Raw genomic sequence first — 22,017 nt, 5'->3', positions numbered from 1 at the left:
GGCCCCGGGTCTCTGCTCTGTGAGTCTCCCCTGCACCTGTCAGGCCTCCCCGTCCCGCCCAGGGACAGCTCTCTACCCTGCGCCCTCGACCTCCTGCTGTTCTATCTTAAGACCCTGGTCCAGCTTTCCTGATCACACAGGATTACTATTACGGGGCGGTCTCAGTACCCTAAACACTGTTATAAGGAAACGTTTATTAGCGAACCATCCACAGGCTCCCAGGCCCCTCCCCCCAGCACAAGGCTGCCCACCCCTGGAGTCAGCCTCTGCCGCGAGCTGGACTTGAGACGATGCAATGACAACACAAGGCTGTTCCAGGGCAAAGAGAGAAGGCTGTTCCAGGGCAAAGAGAGATCACAGATCTCCGAAAAGGAAGATGACACGATAATCGCATCCAAAGGAGTGATCTGAATATGAAAGGGGTGAGAGAGGCCCTCTTCTGACTGAGCCCCTGAGGGGCGGAGGGAGGCTGGGGGAGGCGTCCTGCTTCCACAGTCCTTCTCAGAGACTCCCCCCCAAACCAGCGTGCTGCATTTTCTTTCTTCTAACAATCAGTGCTTAGCTGAAGTGGAACCTTGGTTGTGTTAAATGTGGGATTAAAGCGGGAGCCACAACCTCAGTTTCTCCAGGGCCAGGTCCCGCCCCTCCTCCCCGGGAGCTCAGCTGGGACTGCAGCCTCCCATGAGCTCGGCGGCATGTTCCCGGTCAGGACCACCAGGGGGCCCTGGTGGCTTCTGCTCTGTGGCAAATAGTCTCTGCGTGCCCCTGAAGAGCTAGAAGGGTCCCCAGAACCCCTTAGCTGGTCCTTCAGGTCACTGGCGGCCTGGTGTTGGAGAAGCCGCCCTCCCAGGTTACAGAAAGAGCAGAGCTGAAGGTGGGGGGGTCCCGGGGCGAGCAGGCGGACGTGGGCTGGTTTGAGCCTCGCTCCCCTGCTGCGTTAACTGGGGGGGAGGGTGCTCGGGGCAGGTCTGGGGATTATCGTAAAGCACCGCTGGGCGGGCTAAGGGTTGGGGTCTGCAGTCCGGGATCAGAGCCCAGCACTGCTACGCAGCAGCGTTCCCTTCCTACCTAAGCACCTGCCTGTCTGCTGGGCGGACTTGAGGACACCGTCTCCCAGCTCCCTCCGAGCCTGCTTTGATCATCGATTGCCAAACAAACTCACAACGGATCTCCGGGCCCAATTCCTCTGAGCAGGACAGGGCGGGTGAAAAGCCACCTGGAGCTGTTAGGGGGTCTCACTTCCATCACTCAACTGGGCTTTTGTCAAGTGACAAAACTGGGTGGCTCGTGAATGAGAAAAATGGGGAAAACCTCTTAAAACACAGCTACCCCACGACATCTATCTTTAATGACCCTATAAATTAGTCAGTCTCAGGGATGCTAATGGATGGTCGGGGTTTGGAAGCCAATCAAAGAAACCTCCTCCCTTTGGAAGCCCTTGAAGTCTTGATTTACGGCCCTGGGCTGCACAGGAGCGCCCAGCTTCTGCTGCTAATTGAACTCCACTGCCCACGGCCACTCCCCCCACTCCCCTTCCTGGCTCAAGACGAGAGTGGGTCTCTCTAGGAGCCGGGGTTCCGGGGCGCAAAGGCGGCAGCGGGAAGTGGGCCCCTTGCTCACCGTCCTGCAGCGTGGTTACCGCCTCTGTCTCCGCGCTGAAGTCACTGTCCCCAATGTCATTGGTGGCCTTCAGGCGCAGCTTGTAGGAGGTGAAGGGCCTCAGCCTGAAACACGGAAGGGACCCGTGACCGCAGAGACCGCCGCCTGTCCGCGGGCCCGGGCGGCGGCGAGGAGCGGGCATTCTGGGGCTGCGGCTGAATCCCCGGGCGCCCGGGACTGTCTGGGGAGCAGCTCCCAGCACCCAGCCCTGGCTCACTGGCCGGTCTAGGGCGACAGGAGATTCCCGGGGCGGGGGGAGCCCAGAACTTCCCAGCAGGGGGAACGGAGCGCTCGCCTAGGGCTCCTGGGGAGGGACTACCACTTCCTGCAGTCAGAGACACCTGTGCGCAGCAAATCGCTGCTCTCCGAGCAGCTCGGAGGACTTCTCAGCAGGAGCTGATCTCACACGGCGCAGGCACGGGGCCTCGGAGCACGGAGAGCAGGCGCCCCCCTCCTCCCGCAGCCCAGCGCTCCTTCGCGGAGCTCCGTGCCAGCCCAGCCGGGGCCTGGCTCCAGGGGCTGCCCCTGCCCCGCCCCCTCCCGCCGACCAAGCCAGACTCAGCAGCACAGCCCCGTCTAAGCTGCAGGGCGGCTCTGCAGGGTGGAGCCGTCAGGATTCCGGCTTCACGGCGAGCAGACAGAGGCCCCCACCCTCCGCCGGAGGACGGGTCAGTGGCTGGGGGGCGGAGGCTGGAAGAGGGGTCTCGCCCTGAAGTAACACTGCCTCCCACCTTACGTAAGGCCAAGACAATGTTGGCTGTCCATGTGAAAAGATGTCCCCCTCGGCCCACGGATGAGACTTCCGGGACATGAATGCTCTCCTTGGCGCCACCACTGCAGGCTTTGTCCCTCCCTTCCATCCTTCCTCCCTCCCTTCCATCCTTCCTCCCTCCCTTCCATTCTTCCTCCCTCCCATCCATCCATCCATCCATCCCCCCCCACCCAGGCGGTCCGTGTGCCCAGCGCAGAGCCACACTGATGACCGAGGCTTCAGACAAACTCCGCCGTGTGGACGACACACAGACTTTCACCCAGGTCCTCGGCGACACTCCCCTAGCTCAGCCCCGCTCGGCACCCGGCTGGCTGGCTGGCCGCTGTCACCGCCCTTCGGGGTTTACTTCCAGAGGAGCAGATGAGGGCCCTGCGTCCTCCCTTCCCTCCCAGCAGCGGCTGTGTCTCAGGCAGCGGCCCCGCTGTCCTCTCCGTTTCCCGGACCTGAAGACCCAAAGAGATTCTAGACGCTCCCTCCCCGTCCCTCGAGTCCAAACCATCCCCAAGTTTCCTCAACTTAGTCTAAGCACAGCCCTCCCTGCCTCTGACCAACCCTTCCCGTGGCTCTGATGCAGCCTGTAGACCAGTGGTTTTCAAACTGAGCACTGAGGAACCCCTGAGACCCCGAGGGACCCTCCGGGCGTCCAGGGCCTCCGTTCCCCCTGCACCAACCAACAGCAGCTCCACTTCCACCTGGTCTGTAACTGGTTCTGGGTGACACTGTTTAGAGAAGGGATTCTGTGTTTTGAAACACTGACAACCATTTTTGGAAAGCATGATCAGAGAAGTTTTCTCTACCTCTGTTTTCAAATCGCCTCCCGCGTAAGACGGATGGCAGCGGCTCTCTGTGAGCTGACACCTCGAGGGATGCTGTTGCTTCCCAGCCCCCCAGAGCCGACTGCACCCTGCTGCTCGCTAGTCCATCGGCGCCCCGATTCCACAGCAGGAGCAGCGGTGACGGGCAGCCCTGCCTCGGGCCTGGCTTTAGTGGAGACGCTTCCAAAGTCCCACCCTGAAGGACGATGTGGTTTTTGGGTGACATCTTTATTCAGTTAAAACAGACAAGTAAGTTCCCATCTGTCCCCAGCTTCCTAGGAGGGATTTCATGAATGGCGGAGGTAACCACGTCTTTCCTCCCCCGGCCTCCGTCTCCCCCCGTCTCCCCATCCGGGCTGATAGCAGCCCACACCGTGAGGCTGTTGCTGGGATGAGTTCGGGGAGACGGGCCGGGGGGAGTCTGGCCCACAGCCGGCGCTCAGAACTGAGAAGTGGCCATAGTGTTCTTGTCCTGCAGGTGTCAGCTTCACCAGCTCCAGGCGATGCCTGTCCCCTGCCCACCGTCCCCTACACCCCGTTCACTTCCTCGTCTCCTCGATCGCAATTTGTAATTAACTGTTTCCTTCATGACTGTCTGTCTTATTTACAAGATGCAGGACTCCTTGGGGACAGGGACCGAGGCCCCATTTATTGCCTTGTCCCCAGCACCAATGGCAGTGCCTGGCACCCAGGAGGTGCTCAGTGAATACCCACACAAGGGATGAATGGCTGGGGTGACGTTATCTGTCTCTGAAGTTTCTTGGGAGGGTGGAATAAGAGGACACGTGAGTATCAGCACAGGTCGGGCACATGGCAGGTGCCCCGGAAATGACCCTTGTCTATGTGTAGCGCGTTTATCAGCTAGTGCACCGCCATTTAGAACACCGTAGTGCACGTGATTTATTGCATTATGTTCAGTACTTCACTGTTCTCTAATGATTTCGGAATCTGAGGCCAGAGGTCTAGCTCTTTGAAGACCACCCTTTCTTTCCTGACCTCCGGGGTCTCCAGGAGTCGGGGGCACAGCAGGGGAGCAGTAAAGGATGTCTGATGACGGGATGACATCTGATGACAGGCCTGTGACAGATGGGCTGGGACGAGGAGACTGGGAAGCAGAGCTCCCAGCATCAAACCTGTGCCGTGCAGGCTCTCCCGCTTCACAGGACTGATGACTGTCCCTGGGAGTCGCAGGGGACAGGAGGGCGTCTGAGCTGCAGGACTTAGCCTCTCAGTAGGAAGCCCTGCCAGGAGCCTGAGAACAGGCAGAGAGACTGGGAGGCCGTGAAGGGAGCGGCCATCGCCCTGGAGACGTGACCACGGTTACTGTGTCCGCCTCCTGGTCTCCGTCCCCTGCAGGTTCCTCCTCTCTGCGGAGCTGCTCCTTTGGATTACTGGTCTACCTCCTCCCCTGAGCACACCCTCATCGCCCCATCCATCCCAGCCCCTCGCTCCCTCCGGGCACAGCAGGACTCATGACTACTTGATAAATGAATAAGGAACAAGCCCTCCGATTTCCGCCAGTTCTGCCCCCTGTTCACTCTTCCAGGCCTCCCTGAGCCCCCACTTTGGAGTCGGCCCAGCAGGAATTTAAATTCTGACCCCGCCACTCCTAACTGGGGCCCGCCGTTTAATTTCTCTGAGTCTCACTCAGTTCATCTATGAAAACAGAGGTAATGATACCCACGCTTCCAGGGGAAGTTACATGACACAACCCACCTCATGAGGTCTGGCAATCGGTCACACAGTAGGCGCTTCCTAAATGTTACTTTCCCTCTCCTGCCTTCCCAAAGGCTGCCGGAGAGGGCAGGCTCAGAGGAACAGCAGGGCCCACGGTTACTGGACACACAGCCAGCACCGGAGCCCATGCCATCACTGCTCTGCCCTAAATGGACGTCCAGGACGTCCACGTGGCTCTGTGCTCGGAGCTCTTCTCTTCAGCTACCCTGCATTTCTATGGGGCGCAACCATCAACCAGAAACCGGTGATGCTGCAATAGGTCCCTCAGACCCAGCCCCTCCCAGTGCCCTGGACCCACATTCACCAGCGTAGGTACAGGCACGAGATGTGGGTCGATCAACGTTTTGTTTTAAACTTTCGTTTAAACGTTTTATGTTGTTTTGGCCACTAGCAGACTTCGTGCAACTGGAAAAAGTAAAATGTAAAAAGAATGTTTAAAAAAAAAAGGAGAAAATGTAGCTGCCAGGACGATGAGGCGGGAAGGGGGATGACGCGGTGGCAGCGCACAGGACGTCGCCTTCCCGGGATCCCGCCCGCGACATGTTTTCTTCTGATAGGGGAGGAACCACGTGTCCTGGTTATGGCCCATTAGGAAGCTGACAACAGTCTGTCCCACACCAAATTAAACGGTCTGTCCTGAAGCACGGACCTCTCCTTTCCAACGCAAAGTCCCAAGCACACCATTGGTCTGTTGGAGGCTCCACGACAGGAGAGGCAGTTGGATTTCATCGCTCTTCTTTCTTTCACACGGTTACACGAGGAGGTGGGGTTATTTACGGCCGGGCGCCCAGCGCACTGGAGTGTGTTGTACCAAGTAAGCTGGGCATCCCGGCCGCGCTCGCCCGACCCCCAAGCCCCGGGCTGCACAGGAGAATCCTGGCCCGCGGGCTGTGTCCGCAGCAGAGTGCCTTGCTCTGCAGGGGAAGCTGTGCCTTGCGGGTCCCACGGCTGTCGTAAGGCTGGCGGGCTCCGTGGGGACAGGCTTTGACTATTCTGGGGGCCTTGTTACTTGGCCGTCCATTCACTGCTGTCAGTCACTGAGGCAATTCTTCGGCCCGGAGCTGAGAGGAACCACGGGATGGTTCCTCCAGCCCCGTGTTTCACTCCTCCAAGGCCCCCTGGCCACTCAGGGGTGGACGGACTGCTGAGAGCTTGGGGTGTAGATGATAAACACTGTTCGCTACATCTGGACCCGTGTAAATTAGCTGGGTGCTGGTTTGCATCCGTGAAGCTTTGAGCTACAGGCCCAGGGAATGTCCGAACCACAAAGGGATCCCCTCCCCCGTTCAGAGAAGCTGAGGCCCCTTCGTTGCTTAAGACGCGTCTGCTGCCCCGTGTCCTCGTCTGCACGACGGGAATGATAAAAAGCCTGGTCTGTACCCCACAGGCCCCTCTCTCCACGTGGACGACCTGTGGGACAACACGTGGGAATTGTTCTGGAACTGATGGAGGGCTGGGTGATGCTGAGATGGTGACGGTGGCGATGACAATGACAGCAGGAAGATGGCGCGGGAGGCTTCACCACCAGGTCACCGTGGGGAGCGTCTCGGAGGTGCGCGTCCACACTGATGCCGTTCCAGCCGCATCTCCCCACCACGAGGAGGGCGGCTACAGCTGCCGTGACTGTCACTAGTGTTCTAAAGCCCTACTCGCCAGCAGACGGACCTGAACAAATGTCGCCTCTAAGTAGCAGGCAGGGACCTCAGCTCTTCCGGAAGCAGAACGTGTGCGTGGGGACCGTCCATCCCTCATCTCCAGACAGAGCTGAGAGCTTTCTGGATCATGGGATGAGGGAGTCACTCAGACCAGGTATATCGCTTGGGGTCCCAGGAGGCCGCAGCTATGAGTGGCGAGCTGCCTTCCTTCTTGGCCTGGGGCTGCCTCTGAAGTCACCTCCAAAGGGGGCGCCCGTTCTGTGCGCCAAAGCAGAGCTGCCGGAAGGTCCCTGCGAGCCGCCCGGGCTGCTACGCTCACCCCGTCAGGGTGCAGGCCGGCCGCACAGCCGCCCGGAGCCGACAGCACCCGCCGTGGGCGCGGCCTCGCCCCCGTCGGTACCGGCTCCTTGGACCGGGGGCGTGGCCCCCTCTCCTTCAGCCCCGCTGCTGGCTCGTGGAGGAGAGAGCGACAGCGCCGCGCTCCACGCCCAGCCCTGAGCTGTGCCTCCGGGGCTCTCTGATGGTGCACAGCTCAGGGTCTCTGCTCAGTAGGCAGCAGACTGGCGGCCTTGCGACGGGGAGGGCGGGGTGCTCAGGGAGACCCACACGTGCTCCCTGCTGGCTGGGCAGGGCTGCAGGCAAGGTACCAAACCGACCTCTGACCCTGTTCCTCACCCATGGAACTGGGACGGCAGTGCCCGGAGCTGTCGTGGGGATTCCACGAGCAGGTGGACGTCAGTGCGGCACGGTACCCGGCACGGGGCTCGTTCTGAATGATAAGAGGACCTTGGCCCGCCTAGGAAACCACGGTCCTGGCCTCCTCCGTCCTCCCGGGAGGTCCTGGCAAGGGAACTAGCACCCACGGTGGACAGTGGGACCCAGTACTTAGTGGCCCCTCCCCAGCCCCGGAGCACGAGCCTGGCAGAAAGTGACAACGCCAGGGCTGGGTGGGAAGTACAGTGACGATGCCAAGGCGTCTCCCCGGGCTGCTGCCATCACCCTCCCAGGCGGGGGCCTTCCACGCGGGCGGACGTGAGGACGCAGGGCCCGAGGCCACTTCGTAGACCTGCCTGTCTAGACTGTTCCATCTGTAGGATTCTGGTGGGTGACGTAACCCCTCCCAGCCCTAGTCTCCTCACCGTAAGGAGGGGGGCGGCCGAGAGGAGAGGCCCAGGTGGGATCACGACACAGCTGGTCCAGCTGCGGCCGGCGGTGCAGCCCCTCCCTCCTGCCCAGCAGTTCACCAAACAGCTGGCTCGGGGGTGGGGCTCTGCTCCTGCCCCATCAGCCGTCACTGTCACTAAGGAAGGGCGGCCCCCAGGCGGAATCTGTCCACCTCGCTGACGCAGAGACAGCACAGAGAAGGGCCTCTCTCCAGCCTGTGACACGGTGACAGTGGCAGGCTGGGCTGCCCTCCCCGCCGCCCCCCACTCCATGCCTCTCGGGCACTGGGGAGCCTGAGTCCCCCTCCCGGGCTCAGGGCCCCACCTCCTGTTCATCTGAGCCTCGTCAGTCCCCGGAGCCTGGGGCGGGCGGACCATCTGTGCCGGGCCGCTCGCAAGGACTGGCGGGGAAGCGGCCCGGGTGGGCGTCTGGAAGCGGACGCGGGATGCAAGGACTACCGGGTCCTGGCACAGGAGCGCTGACTAGAAGAGGAGACATGGGCTTTCAGTGGCGCGTCTCCGCGTCCTGCACAGACTCCTTACTCAGTGGGCAGGAGCTGGCTGGGGAGGGCGGGGCCCCCGTACCCCGGGAGAGGGTCCCCTGGCCCTCTGGGTACCTTTCAACGGCACAGGCTGTGGCCTCGTGGCTGATGGACGAGGAGTAGGTCTGCCACTGTCCCTGGGGCAGCTCGCGCAGCTGCACCGTGAAGTACCGGATGGGGGAGGCCCCATCGCTGCCCGGGACCCACTGGAGCCACAGGCTGCGTGCGGTCACTTCCGCTTGGGGCACCAGGAGTTCCCTGGGGGGCGCCGGCCGCTCTGCAACCAAAAGGGGACAGATCAGGGACATGTGAGAGGCTCGCAGTGAAATTACGCAGGGGGAGGCACTGTGGCAGCCCCGAGAGTCGGATGCATGGATTAGATGACCTTCAGACTGTTCCTGGCTCCGCAGGGCTGTGAGGGTCTCTGACTTCGGCCGGGGCCCAGCTTGGATCTGACTGGAGACCCCTGCTTGCCCTTGGAATGTTCCACCCTCAGAGCAGGCAGACAGACTGGAGGTGAACCCGCCCACGCTCCCCGACGGCACCGCCACGTAAGGCATCGTGAACAACACCTGGGCGCCCGAGGACTCGCTCCCACTCTCTGATTTTGGGACGAGTGCATCTTTAACTCTGATCTCCTCTCCCTGGAAGTCGACCTGGGCCTGAAACCGTAAAGGCATGTGGAGCAGGGGTGCCTGGGGGCTGCCACTGGCCACTCCGTGCCTGCAGGGATGGAGACTGGGATGCGGGCAGCGGGACCGGGACCGGGCTCCTGAGTGGGGGTCGTCTGCCCGTCGCTCTGTCTCCTCGCCCCATTGATTTCAACAGAGAAGCTCCCCAGAGGGAGGAATCATTCTTTCGCTGTTTATCAGGAAGAGTATCGATTCTGATTAGAAGGTGTGGCGTGGAATAAAGCAGCAATTCGCTGCCGGCCCCAGGGGATGGGCTGCCAGGGGCCCTGGCGTCTACCGTAATCAGCAACCTTTGCTGAAGCGCACCCTTCGGCCGGGCGGTTTCTTCTCGCCCCCAGCAGCCTGGGTCCTGCCCCTGCTTCTCAGGCCCCTCCCGGACCCACTGGAAGGGACAAAGCTCTCCTGGGCCCCCTCTCCCTGAGCCACGTGGACCGAGGCCCTGCAGGCCCTGGCGGGGCAGGTGTTCCAGCTGTGGGCAGGGTGCAGGCGGGGGCACGTGGCGGGCAGGGACAGGGCTGCCCCCTTGGGGGAGCTCATGTCAGTACTTGCCCTCGGGTTTGGTTCAAGTCACATCAAACGGTGAGCAAAACTCTTTCCCCCTCCTTCAGAGGGGCTGCACGGAGTCTAAGGAGGATGGCAAGAAACAAGGCCTGCGGCTCTGAGCTGCCTGGGGGAGAAACTCGGCCCTGCTGCTCCCCGCACACTGAAAGTGCGGGCCTGACCGAGTCCCGGTGGGGGAACCTGCAGGAAGCTCTGGTATCGCTGGGGAGAAGAGCTCTCTATCTTTGGACCTGGGAGGGTCAGGCCTGAGAGCCCAGCCTGGGGCGAGTGCTGGGCTGTGAGACCCGCTGTGCGTCCAGCTCCAGGTAGGCTCAGCGGTGCTTAAAGAACGAGCAGTTCGGGCAGCCACCCTCCCCAGGCACGCGTGACCTCCCCTCCCCCGGCCCGGCAGGGAATTGGGCCTCCCGGTCTTACCTCTCTTCTCGGTGGTGATGACGGTGGCCTCCAGCGGCTCCCCCCAGCCCTGCCGGGTCTTGGCCGACAGCCGGAAGACGTACGCGGACTCCGGGGCCAGCTCGGTGGCCGTGAACTGCCTCACAGTGGCGCCGACCTCCACGGTGGTGAACGTGTTAGGGCTGCTGCTGGCCAGGCGGTAGGCGATCTGGTACCCTGGGCGGGGGGCACGAGGGCTGCTGGTCAGCTGTGCCCTCACTCATGGGGAAGCCCCCAGTCCCGCCACCCGGGAAACCCTACAGAGCCACGTGTTTCTGCGCTGTTTCCCTCTCCCAGGCCAGCATCTGAGCAGCAGGCTGGGGCTCTTCGGAGCGAAGCCAGGCTCAGTGATGAAGGGAGGGGCTCGGGGCGCCAGGCCCCCTCTTCTTCCTTCACGAACTAGATGTGAAAACAGCTTCCTCTTCCCCGTGGTCCTCGGCGCCCAGAGGACCCAGGGAGCAGCGCGGATGGCGGCTGTGTCCACTGTCCCTGCCCCCGCCCGCCTTCCAGTGGCCCTGCCCTCAACCCCCAAGGGTCTTCTTGCCTGGAACGCCCTTCTCCCTGGAGCCGGCTGCCCCGGAGGCTCTCACACCTGTGCTCAGACCATGTCTGTGTGTCTGTCTGTCTGCACACCCCGCTTCCTCCCGCCAGCCCGGCGCTCCCGCCCCTCCCAGAAGCCCCACCCCTGTGGCTCTGAGCCGGGGGCTCCCCTGAAACAGCTCGTCCCACTGTCGAGGACGCAGAAGGGAGTACATCAGCTTGGGGCAGGCCCCCGGCTCGGACCGTCTCTCAAAGTCCCCTGATCATCAAGGGTTCACGGTTGATCGGGCTTCATTAAGGACCAGGCCTCCCCCACCAGGCCCTGCTGGGGCCCCTCTGCCCGCATCTGAAGAGGCAGAGCGGACTTGCAGACCCGGCCCGAGCCTCCCGGGCTCCCAGACAACTGTGGTCCAGCCGCTGAGTCCTGCGCTAAGACCAGAAGTGGCGGTGCCGTGACCTCCACACCGCTAATGACAGCCAAGCCACTCAGTTCAACAGGGACCCTCAGGGGACCAGGCCAGCAGCGCTGACCCCAGCTCTGCCTTCGCAGGGCGTCCTGTGGGTGTGACGGCCCCTGTGGAGAGGGGCTGCTGGCCCTCGGGGCCTCAAGCAGCTTGCGTCTCCGTGGCTTCCCTGCCCCGGGTGGGCATCTCTGCTCCTTCGGGCATCTCCTTGGGCTCCTTCGGTCCTCCCACTCACACAGCCTTTGGCCCCATCAGTGGCCAAGCTTCCTGGCACCTGCCGCCTGCATAAGGAGCCTCAGCGTGCCCCCCACGTGGGGGGCCAGGGGGACGATCCCGTGGGGTCAGACGCAGAGTGTGCCCTAGCGCTCAGCCCCTAACCACTGCGGGTCACTACCATGGCCACGCAGACGGGGGCTGGCAGCCCAGCCCTGTCCACAGTGACCACCGTCACAGCATGTCTGCAGGACCCTGGACAGGCTCGCACAGCTCTGTTCTGCCTCCAGTGGCCATCCTCCCCGCCGTGGCGGCCAGCTGTCCCGGGGTGTCCTGCTGGACACATGTCCTTTCCCACCCACTGACCGACGACCGGCGGCTCTCCTCCTGGACCTCCCCTAGCACCTCCCTCGCCCCTGCCTGGTCCTGGAGGAGGGGGTGCCTGGAGTTCGGGTGCATCGGGAGCCCAAGCCCAAGCTCTGAGACTCCCGGACACCCAGCGTCCTGAAAACGAGGGCAATGTGGTCAGCGTGGCCACCGCAGCAGCGCCCTCCTGCTGCACACCTGACGGTCCGCACCTCCTGAGCCTCCGGTGGTCCTGCCAGGGAGCAGCAGAGCTCAGAGAGGTAAGCAGTCAGCCTGAGGTCACACAGAAAGTCACCAGCAGAGCTGGCCTGAGCCCTGCGTCTGTCCAGCTCCAAAGCCTTCACTCTCCATGGAGTCACACTGTCCCGAGAAGCGAAAGCATCCGCCCCAGGCTCCCAGCAAAGGGAGTGGGGCCCTTGGCGTCCTGCCCCACGAGAAGAGCATGTCTCCCAGGGACGACGGTGCCCCGGCAGCCACAAGGTGCGGGAGCTTGTGTCCGGGCTGCGCTCCCGGCTCTGGGAGAACGTGCCGCTCCCTGCAGCCCGCTCATTTCTGCGTCACCACTAACACCTCTGCGGTGGGCACCTGCTTTGTCAGAGTCAGTTTCCCTTCCAATCCCCGGCCCTTCTGGTCCTCACCCCTGCTAGTCCCAGGTGATGCGATGAACTCGGTCCTCCGACTTCCGACAGCACCCGCTGGCCCCTCACCATGACCGTGGTGGAAGCACGAGACTCCCGTTCTGCTCGCCTCCCCCTTGTCTGTCACACCACCTGTCCTGATTAGCTACATTATTGCTTGTATTCTTCCCTGGCCTGGCCCTTTACACTTTAGGTCCATTTCTCTCTCCGTTATTTGATGTATCAAGCCCCAGCTCTCTTCTGAAACTCACCCACTGCTACAAGAGTGACGTAAATCCATGTTTTTACACCAGCTCTAACCTCAGTACATCTACGCCGGCTTTTAGGTGTCGTATTATTATTTTTATGTTGTCAGGATTTGCAGGTGAAAAGCGACGCCCGTGTTCGGCAGATTTCGAGGGGCACAGGGGGAGATCAGACGGCCTGGAGGCAGCCTCTGTCCGAGGGCGCGTGGTCCGCGTGGCATGTGGTTCATCCACAGAGCCTGCAGCACGCCTCACGGGGGACTGGGGGCCTCTGTGTCCCCCTGGCCACCGGAGGAAAGTCTGTCTGTGCCCCGTACGAAAGCAACTGACCAACGTCATTATCGCACGCACATTCCCGAACTAAAGCAGGGAACTAAGGAAAGATATCTTGCACAGACAAACCGAACTTTACCATCCAGCACAAAGACTGCACAGGCAGACACAGACCACCCATAAGAACATGATCAAACACAATACTTTAAAAACGTCAAGAGGGAGGTGTGGCCCAGGGTGAGTGAGTACGGCCATTCGAATACCACTCCTAGTGAAGAAGAGATACCAACCCTCCCCAAAGAACAAACAAGTAACTGCGTTAAAAACAGATGAATGTATGTATGTCTGAGACCCGGGCCCTGTCTGCGTACACACGGAATTTCTGCGTAGGATTGCGCTGACCAGGTTTCTTTTTCAGAGTGTGAGACGGCGTGCCTACAGCTGAGACGGCGGGAGGCGCAGAAACCACCCGGCCAGCACGCCCAGGCGCCGGAACACCGGGGCGGCCGCTGCCGTGTGGATAACACTTGGCGTCCCGGGGGCCCCCGACGTCCGTCTGGGAGCTCCCCTCACGACCCCCACCAGCCAGCGTCCGGTCCCTTAACTTGTCCCTGCGTATTTCGGGGAGTCGTGTGTGTGAGAGATTAAGACTCCGCATTAATTCAGATCACCTTTCACCCGGTAAGCCTGAATCAAAGAGGATTTGTACACTTTTAGGAACAGGACGTGATTACAGCTGTGCTTTCTTTATCCTTTATTCTTATGATGTTTCATCTCTTCTCAGATTATCTGCCGCTGGAATTAAAAATCCTGGGATGAAACTCAGATTTTGTTCAAAGGCACATCTTTGTGAGCTGGGATTTGGGAACGAAATGGGAACCGGTCTCCCTGAAGGTCCTCCCCTCCCTTCCCCTTCCTGGGCTAGCTCAGGTCTGCTCTCCATCAAAGGCTCCACCTCTGCCCTCCCCCGCCCCCAGAGCACCACGCTAGGGTGACCCTTGACCTCGCCTCCACCTGGGCGGTTCCTTCACATGGTCCCTCGCTCACTCCCTGTCCTGTCTCTTGCCGGCCTCACCATCCTGGCATTGGATGGCATGTTGTATGCTTCTAGATGGTCTCTTGTCTGTCTGTCTGTCTGTCTCTCAGAAGCCCCTGACCACGTAGCAGGATGTCGTCAGGAGACCCGGGTCCTAACCCCGCCTAGCTTTTCTCACCTCGGGCAAGTTTCAACTCTCGACTTTTTGTTTCTAGCTACGAATAAAGAAAAACACCAGCCCCTGCTCATCAGGGCCCCTGTACTCCAGGCGCGTCACTCCTGCCACGTGCAGACCTCGCGGTGGTCCACAGTCCACATGACAGCATCTCCGTGTCACACCCGAGGACGGGCGCGCGGGGCACCCAGTAGACAGGACAGAGCTCCCTCCTGCTCTAAAATGATAGGATCCTGATGACGTCACGGAAAGGGGGACAAAATAGAAAACAACTTGGCCTTGGCCGCTCAATGGGATATTTTCAGGGTGACTGTGGAAGAGCATCTAGACGCAGTGAGAGGCACGGTGCCCGGCCTGAGGCTGGACTCAAGCGCGAACCTCCGTGGGCGACGTTCCATCTGGAGGGGACGCGTTGTTTCAGAAAGCAGCCCAAGAGATGGGGTGCCTGGAAGAGCCTTGGGGTGCCTGTGCAGGGAGGGGCTCAGGCGAGGGGCGGGTCAGGTCCCCTGCGGCAGGGCCTGGAGCCAAAGCCGTGCCACGTCTGAGGGGGGGGGACAGACAGGCAGCAAGGAGCAGGCGGGCTCACCCATGGCTGCGGAGACCAGCCTTCGGCCCGGCCGCAGCCAGGGCGCTGTGCCGGCTGTAAAGGCAGGACACGAGGACAGTAAGGTGTGCAGCGGGACGGCAAAGTGGATGTCCCAGTCCACAGGCCTGCTGTGGGTCACCGAGGCCAGGCTGCCAGGAGATGCGCTCTGAGCTCCCGAGCAGGGTGGGCAGGTGGAGAGGCCGGGGCTCTGCCCCACACGAGACGCTTCCCATTCAATGGCTCTTTCTGCCTGAGCCCCGAGGGCTCCCGGCTGCCCAGAGAACTGCGTGAAATCTGGGCTGTTCTCTCTGATCCAGGTCCCACATGGAGCCACTGGGAGAAAATTCCTCGGCCCGAGGGATATATTTGTATCTTCCTGTTATTTGCCCTAAAAGAGAGCCAACACCCCTACTGTCCCTGTTCCGTGGTGCGCTGATGAAGATGAATGCCCGCACCCCACCTGGACACGGACGTGATGAACAACGGAAGAGGCTTCTATACAGAGACGGCCGGGAGCAAACGCCGAGCGCGGGCTCGCGCATCAGGAACAAGATGGCGCTCGCGGGACGAGGCTCGTTATGTGACTCTGGGCCCAGGGAGCTCAGAAACACGAGCTGAATCTCAGCGACGTGAGGTCAGAGGCCGCAGCCACGCAAGGAAGGAACAGGGGGCGGGGTCCACGGCGGGAGGAGAGGCGCCCAGAGCAGCCGCTCCTGAAGGTCACAGTGAACCGCGGTGACACAGGCATTCGGAGAAGCCAGGCCACGTACGAGCCGCGGGGCCCCACGGCGAAGACGAAAACCGTGGGTGAGAGAAGCCTGAGCAGCTCAGAAGTGCCCGGGAGATGGGGAGACGTGGCTCATCCAGAAAATCAGGACCCAAAGAGGTCGAGGCTCCAAGCAGGAGACAGGTTCCGGGCCACGCGCGGGGGAGGCGCAAACAGGAGAGTCTGAGAGGTGCCGCTGAGGACAGGAGGCCTTTGCGGGGGGCCGGCGGGGGGTCTCGGCTGCCTCGGTTCAATGATCTGGCTGTCGAAGGGCCCCAGATTTATTTTGAGAGAATCGTGTAGACATTTTAGGGGGTGGCAGGCTTTTATCAAGACTGGATGCTTCCCGGGCAAACACAAGGCGTCGATCTGAGAGTCGCCTGTGCGGGGACCATCCCCGGGGCCTCGAGGCCAAGGCCACGAGAGGGGTCCGGTGCTGCCGACCCCTCTGCAGGCACTGTCGGGGGGTGTGGCTGGTGACAGCCCCCCCAGCGCCCATTCCTGGTTCGTGGAACCCACAGCAGCTGAGTCTCCCTGCGGGCAAGCGTCAGCCTAGCCCAGATGCCAGCTGGCTCGCTGGTTTTATGGCTTATCCGTTCGAGGGCTGGGGGCTGACAAATGCAACAGTGGAGGAAACGATGCATTTGTGAACTCGGATCATAGTCGAGCCCCTACTTCCCAGCAGAGTCCTCGCACACCCTTGTGTGACAAGCTAAAGGTCAAGGTTCAGCCCTCGTGGGCAAGCTGACCTCTAACCGGGTGGAGGGGAGCATCTGGCGTGTCCGGCAGGGCAAACCCGCGTGGATTTGAAGATCACATGCATCACTTGAGTGTAACAGCATTTAAGGGACTGTGGAGCAGTTGGCAAGTGGGGGGGGGCGGAATGGCCACTCTCCGGTGTCTCCCACCGCGCCCCCCAGAGGGAGGCTCTGAATGCCGCCAGCTCTCCCTGGTAAAATATTTACACAAATAAGCAAGTGTTTTTCCTTCCAGGCGCCTCCAGCGTTTCCCGCTGTTAATCTCTTTTGGAAATGTAAGAACACGTTTTGGTACAGATTACAAAAGCACTGGCTTCAGAGGTGGTCATATACTCAGAAGGCCGCGCCGCCGGAGTGGGAACGCTGATTCAAGGCCCCCGGATGCAAAGTGAGTCTCGAAGAAAGATGTCTTCCTTTGTCCCCTGTGGACACCAGTCCGAATCTTTAGAACCTGTTTTCCCGTCTTTCCTACGGCACCTGCCATTTAGTGCGCTGGCTGTAACGATATCCAGGTGACAGGTTACCCAAGACAGCGTTCGTTACAATGACCCCTCAACGCCATTGCAGCCACAGAGGCTCCAGTGTGCTGTCTCCCACTTTGGAGGGACACAGAGCACTGTCTCACTCTGTCTGGCCACGGTTGTAACCGTCAAGGGATTAAAGTGCGACCCCCTCCTTATCTGGAGTTTTGTGATTTTTCAGCGACCCCCAGGGACTACAGATCCACACCCAAGCTTCTCAGTGCCTCGGGGGAGTCCTGTGATCTGGCCCCATGCTGCCTTCCAGCATAAAGCCTCCACTCCAGCCGCCAGGGTAGCGGAGAGCGAAGCTGTGCAACACAGTGGGTACGGAGTAAACACTGCGTGTAAATACACAGTGATGCAGAACACTCCCCGGCCCCAGAGAAGGGGTGAGATACCGAATGGCCACAGCGCTCCAGCTGGCGCTGACCGGGCACTCGCTGGGAGGCTGGCCCTGTTCTGGGTTCTCTGTGCACCGCGTACTGGCCCGACCAGGGAGGGACATGCCGCCCCCCTGGAGGGTGGGGAAGCCCAGGCACACAGGGACTAAGTGACTGGTGTGAATTCACTCGCCGAGGTCGGCGCCCGGCCACGTGGCTGCGGGGTTGCCCCCTCCACCCAGCCTGTCCGCCACGCAGGGTTTAAAACACAGGGGAGGCCCAAAGGGGGCAGCCCGTGGTCCTGCCGGAGAGGTCGTGCAGACCGTGCCTGCCTGGGGATCCACGGGAGGATGAGGCCCGCTGCTCAGGGCTGTGTACGTGGGGCCACATCCTGAGAGACGAGCAGTTCTGGGCCTGGTTCCTGTCTCTGCATCACACTCTCTGCAGCCCGAAGAGGCTGGGCCGCGTGCGACTCTCTGTTGTGCCACACCTGCCCTGACGTCCCCGCGGACATGACGCCCGGCCAGCGCCCGTGGTGGGACTCCAGGCCATGTCCCTGTGGGTCCGGGGTGGGGAGGAGAGGGGAGGGCCGTCGTCACTTTTTAAATTAATTAATTAATTAACTAATCTTTGGCTGCGTTGGGTCTTCGTTGCTGCGCGCAGGCTTTCTCTAGTTGCGGTGAGCGGGGGCTACTCTAAACTAATACTTTAGCTGTACTCTAAAGTACTTCAAACATGCAGAAAAATGCTTGGAATAATATAGATCACACACGCATGTATTCATCACGCACTGAACAAATCTTGAGATTTTGCCTAATTTTTATGGTTTTTGTTTTTATTTTTATAAGAGAGAAAATATGACAGAAAAAAGTTGAAGCTATTCTGGTGGTCTTATTGGATCCTCTTCCTCAAAGGTAACCCCTATCCTCAACTTATTGCAAATTCCTGCCAAGTTTTTACACTTTTACTATATACGTGTGGCCATAAATGATACACGGTAATGTCTGTGGAGTGCTTAGATGTACAGAGACATTCTTCAGCTGGATCTATTCTTCTGCAACTTGCTTTTCTTCACTCAACAGATGTTTGTGAGACTTATTCATGTTGACACATGTAGGTCTTGTTCGTTACTTTAACTGCTTCCGTGATTTCTGCGGTAATGAATAGCCCGCAATTTACCTTTTCATTGCCTTATTGATGGACATTTGGATTGTCTCCAGTTCTTTCTTTTTTAAAATTTTCTGTTCTTTAAAGCAGCCCTGCAGTGGATCTCCTGTGCGTTTCTTCCTGTGAACAGGCGTGAGGATTTCTCCAGGGTTAAGACCTGGGGTGCGGGGTGCAGCCATGCCCGGATCGCCCCACCACAGCTGTGCCAGGTCGCGCTCCCAACGAGAGTGTGTGACGCTGCACCCCCAAATCCTCCTCTCTGCTGGGGATCGTCAGACTTTCTGTGGTTCTAAACTGGATGAATGTGAAACGCTGTCTAAATTACCTGCATTGTACACGTGCTTTTATGATCAGAAAAACTGATGTTGAAGACACCCTTAAAAGCAGGTGGCACGATTCTAAAGCGAGCCGCCGGTCTCCTGTGGACGGAGGATTCGTGCTGTGACTGTGAGCGCAGGTGCTCTGGGAGCAAAGAGGAGAAGAGCCAAGCCCAGGTCGGGATGGGCGAGGGGGTAAGCCGCAGGCAGAGACGCCATCTGATGTGACCGTCAAAGGAAGAGCAGCGGCCCGGGGTAGGGGGTCTCTCCTGGCAAAGCACTAGGCGAGTACCACGGCTCAGAGCTGGCTGGGGCCAGAGCCTCACCGTGTTGGCAGGGAAGCCCTCGGATGAGCAGTTCAAAGTCACGGCAACAAAACCAGAGCACACGGCGGTCTGCGCGAAGAGGGAATCCCACGTGAAGGGCACACTTGCCTTCTGCACATCCCCGTGGAGTCCTGCTGTCAGAACTAATTCTTATCGGCCCGGAAAGCTGAGGAGAGCACAGAGATGATCCCAGAATCGGGACGAGCCGGGCTATCAACAGAGGCGGGGGCGGGGGCCTGGGGCCTGGGGCCTCCTTCCCCAGCAGCCAGGGCCCCCGATCCTCACAGACAACACCGCTCTGGAAGGCTCCTAGGGCTGGAAGTGACAGGTGGAATTTCGCATCTTGTGCTCTGGAAACGTTTCCTGTTCCACAGCGTGCTGGGGCATGCCCTGGGTAAACAGACGGTTCGCCCTGCGTGTTCGCCCTGCTTGTTCCGGGAAAGGCTGTAGGCTGGGCACTGAGTCGGGGGCAGGCCCTGCCGGCGTGCGGGCTCCAGGAAACCTGGAGGGTAGCAGCCAGCTCTGCAGACCACTGCCGCCCCAGGGCCTGAGACTGGCCTGCGATGGCTCCTCAGCTGGACGGGATCTGAAACGCACACGGCAACAGAGGCTTCTCCGGCTGTTTGTTGTGATTTTAACAGCAAGAACCTGCGGTTCCAGAGGTCCCCTAGTTCAGAAACACTGTCGTCACCGCCAAGTGGCTGCAGGAACTGCAGAAGGAAAGAGTGGAGCCGAAGGGCCCCTGGCCTGCTGTGCAGATGACTCGGGAGCCCCAGGCTCCGTCTTAATGAAGTCAGAACTCAATAAGTATCTGCCTTTCTGTTCACCCTTTTCACGGCTGCCCGACATTATCCAAAAGACACATCCGATCGTGTCACTTCGCTTCTCAAGGTCCTCAGCACAGATTTTCAAATTTTTTTAAAAACAATTAAGTGTAACCCTTTTCTAGACCAAATCTTATCATCCTCAGCTCAAAAGCAGGTCTAAGTGGTGCATTTTACTGCTGTTTGTAAGCCGCGTTTATGGTCCTGCCGTCAATCCCCGATAACCCAAGCAGGCGTACGTGGGGTCTGCCGTGGGTGAGGAGGTTAACACCGCATCTCAGGGCTGCCTGCGTCTGGAGCTTACACCGGGCCTCGTGCCTGGCCTTTAAAGGCCCACTTTGAAAGGTCTGGGCCTCTGGCCCCTCCTGCACGCGAAGCACGGCCTTCCCAGTGGTTCACAGCCCGGCCTGGCCCGCGTCTCCCTCTGGGAGGTCTGTGCTCCCACAGGCAAAAGGCAGCGCTCCATTCAAGGATTTGGAAACCACTTATGCAACCGAGCGGGACCCTATGGGGCCTTCCCAGCACGGACCCTCCCCGCATCCTCTGCTGTAGCTCCTCTCTGAGGTACCCAGATAGCAGTATCTGATGCCCTTACCCTGAGCTGTTTTACGGATGCTAAAACCTCCAGCACGTGGAAGACATTAACTACTCGATGACCTTGAGCACGAAACGTAGTCCCCAGACCTACTGGAGCCTGAGGATTGATCACGTGAACCCCTGTGCCACTGCCCTGTGACCTCACCGTCAACCACTCAGAGAGCTGCGCGTGAGCTGATCGCACACCCCGCGACCCCCCTCCCTCGCCTGGCCTTTAAAAATGCTCTGCTGAAACGCTTCGGGGAGTTGGGGTGTTTTGAGCACCAGCTGCCCTGGACGCCTTGCTTGTTGCCCTGCAATGAAGGCCGCGCTTTCCTTCACTGCAACCCAATGTCAGTAGATTGGCTTTACTGGGCGCGGGCTAGCGGACCCAAGTTGTGGTTTGCTACCACTCATCCTCAAGATAAAGTCCGACAATGCCTTCTGCCCACTGAGCCCCCTGGCCCAGGAGGCGTGGCTTGCAGGGCGTTTCCTGGAACCCCTACCGCATCGCGACCACGTGGTAGTGTCGCTGGTGTCTACCCTGCGAGGACGGCCCACCTACATCTTATCCACTCCTTACCTACCACTCTGAGCATTGAGGCCTGGCATATCTGAGGCCCTTAATTTGTCCTGGTGGAAAAGGGCGAACAAATAAAGGGGCTGATGATTTTTCAAAATAAAATTTGCTGCCTTTAGGAAACTAGGACAGATTAAGGCTTTTCATCAAAGTTATCAGAGCTGCTGCTCTGAGTGAAAAGTTCAGAGTAAACCATTTCCCTGAGACCTAAGCATGCAGTTCACTTGGGAAACTTCCTCAAAGGGTTAGGTGCAGGCCCTGCAGCGGAAGACAGACGTCTCCGGGACATCGGATCAAAGCCTGGGAGTGAATCTTCCAAGAAAAACAAGCCCGTGGTTTTCCAAACACACATCAAAATAGCTGGGTTATTTCAGAGCGGACGGAAGGTCAAGTACAGACTGCCACGAACCACGAACGAACACGAAACTCTGGGCTAACAAAATGTAAATTTCATTCTGCAAAGAAACCTTAGTGCAGGACACAGTTAGAGGGCTGCAGTCTCTCAGTTCAGAAGACGCCAGGCTGCTGTAGACAGGATTTTTTTTTTAACCTCTTAGACATCTAATAAAAATAGATGAAATCGATCTGTTTGTTATCTCCCTCTAAGCTGTGATCTGTCTCTAAGCTGTGATCTCCTTAGTCACTGCCGCTCCCTTACCCAGAATAACGCCGTTGGGCTCCTCCGGTGGCTGCCACACGATCCGCACAGACGTGAGTCTCACCTCTGGGAACACAAGCCTCACGGGTGGGCCTGGGGCTGAAGGGAGAAAAAGACCGGTGACTCAGGCGCCGCTGGGATGTCACGTGGGTACACGACGGGGCCTCATGGGGGAGGGTTCTGTGGGCTGGCCGAGGACAGTCATGACTGCCGATGACACCGTTCATGGGTGAGTTACTCTCAGTTCTGGGAAAGTGACTTTTGGAATCTCTGTGTGTCTCCCTAATGACTTTGAGAAAATGCCTCATTCTGAATCCAGCTCATCTGCTTTCCAAGCGGCGTAAGCAGTGCTCATGAGCTATGCTGTGAGTCCTGTGAGCGTGTTACTTAAAGCTAGCGGCCCAGTCGCTAAACAGCATCGTAGAGGGTACGTCAAGTCACAGGAGAGATTTCACCAATCTGAGCTGATTCCTCTCCTGGGCTGGACATCCACCAAGCAGGTGTCAGATAAATAAGGTGGCCGAAGGTCCCTCCCACCTCCCAATGGAGGTTACAATTACTGACCAAGTAACATGGCTAT

At 59.6% G+C, this 22,017-nt stretch overlaps 1 protein-coding gene across 1 annotated transcript in view; it reads right to left on the bottom strand.

Moving 5' to 3' along the window:
- SDK1 (sidekick cell adhesion molecule 1) overlaps positions 1 to 22,017 on the bottom strand; it is an 822,147-nt gene that overhangs the window by 72,823 nt on the left and 727,307 nt on the right. The window contains exons 28-31 of the mRNA XM_073791836.1: positions 21,438 to 21,536; positions 10,011 to 10,205; positions 8,419 to 8,620; positions 1,621 to 1,724 (exon numbers count right to left, since the gene is read on the bottom strand). Of these exons, the coding sequence (XP_073647937.1) occupies positions 1,621 to 1,724; positions 8,419 to 8,620; positions 10,011 to 10,205; positions 21,438 to 21,536 (600 nt within the window). The remainder of the gene's footprint in view (positions 1 to 1,620; positions 1,725 to 8,418; positions 8,621 to 10,010; positions 10,206 to 21,437; positions 21,537 to 22,017) is intronic.

The sequence above is a fragment of the Tursiops truncatus genome, chromosome 15 (assembly GCF_011762595.2).
Source record: "Tursiops truncatus isolate mTurTru1 chromosome 15, mTurTru1.mat.Y, whole genome shotgun sequence".
In the NCBI taxonomy this organism is placed as follows: domain Eukaryota; kingdom Metazoa; phylum Chordata; class Mammalia; order Artiodactyla; family Delphinidae; genus Tursiops; species Tursiops truncatus.
Note: the sequence above shows the minus strand (reverse complement) of the source record. Positions and strands in the feature narration are given on the sequence as shown.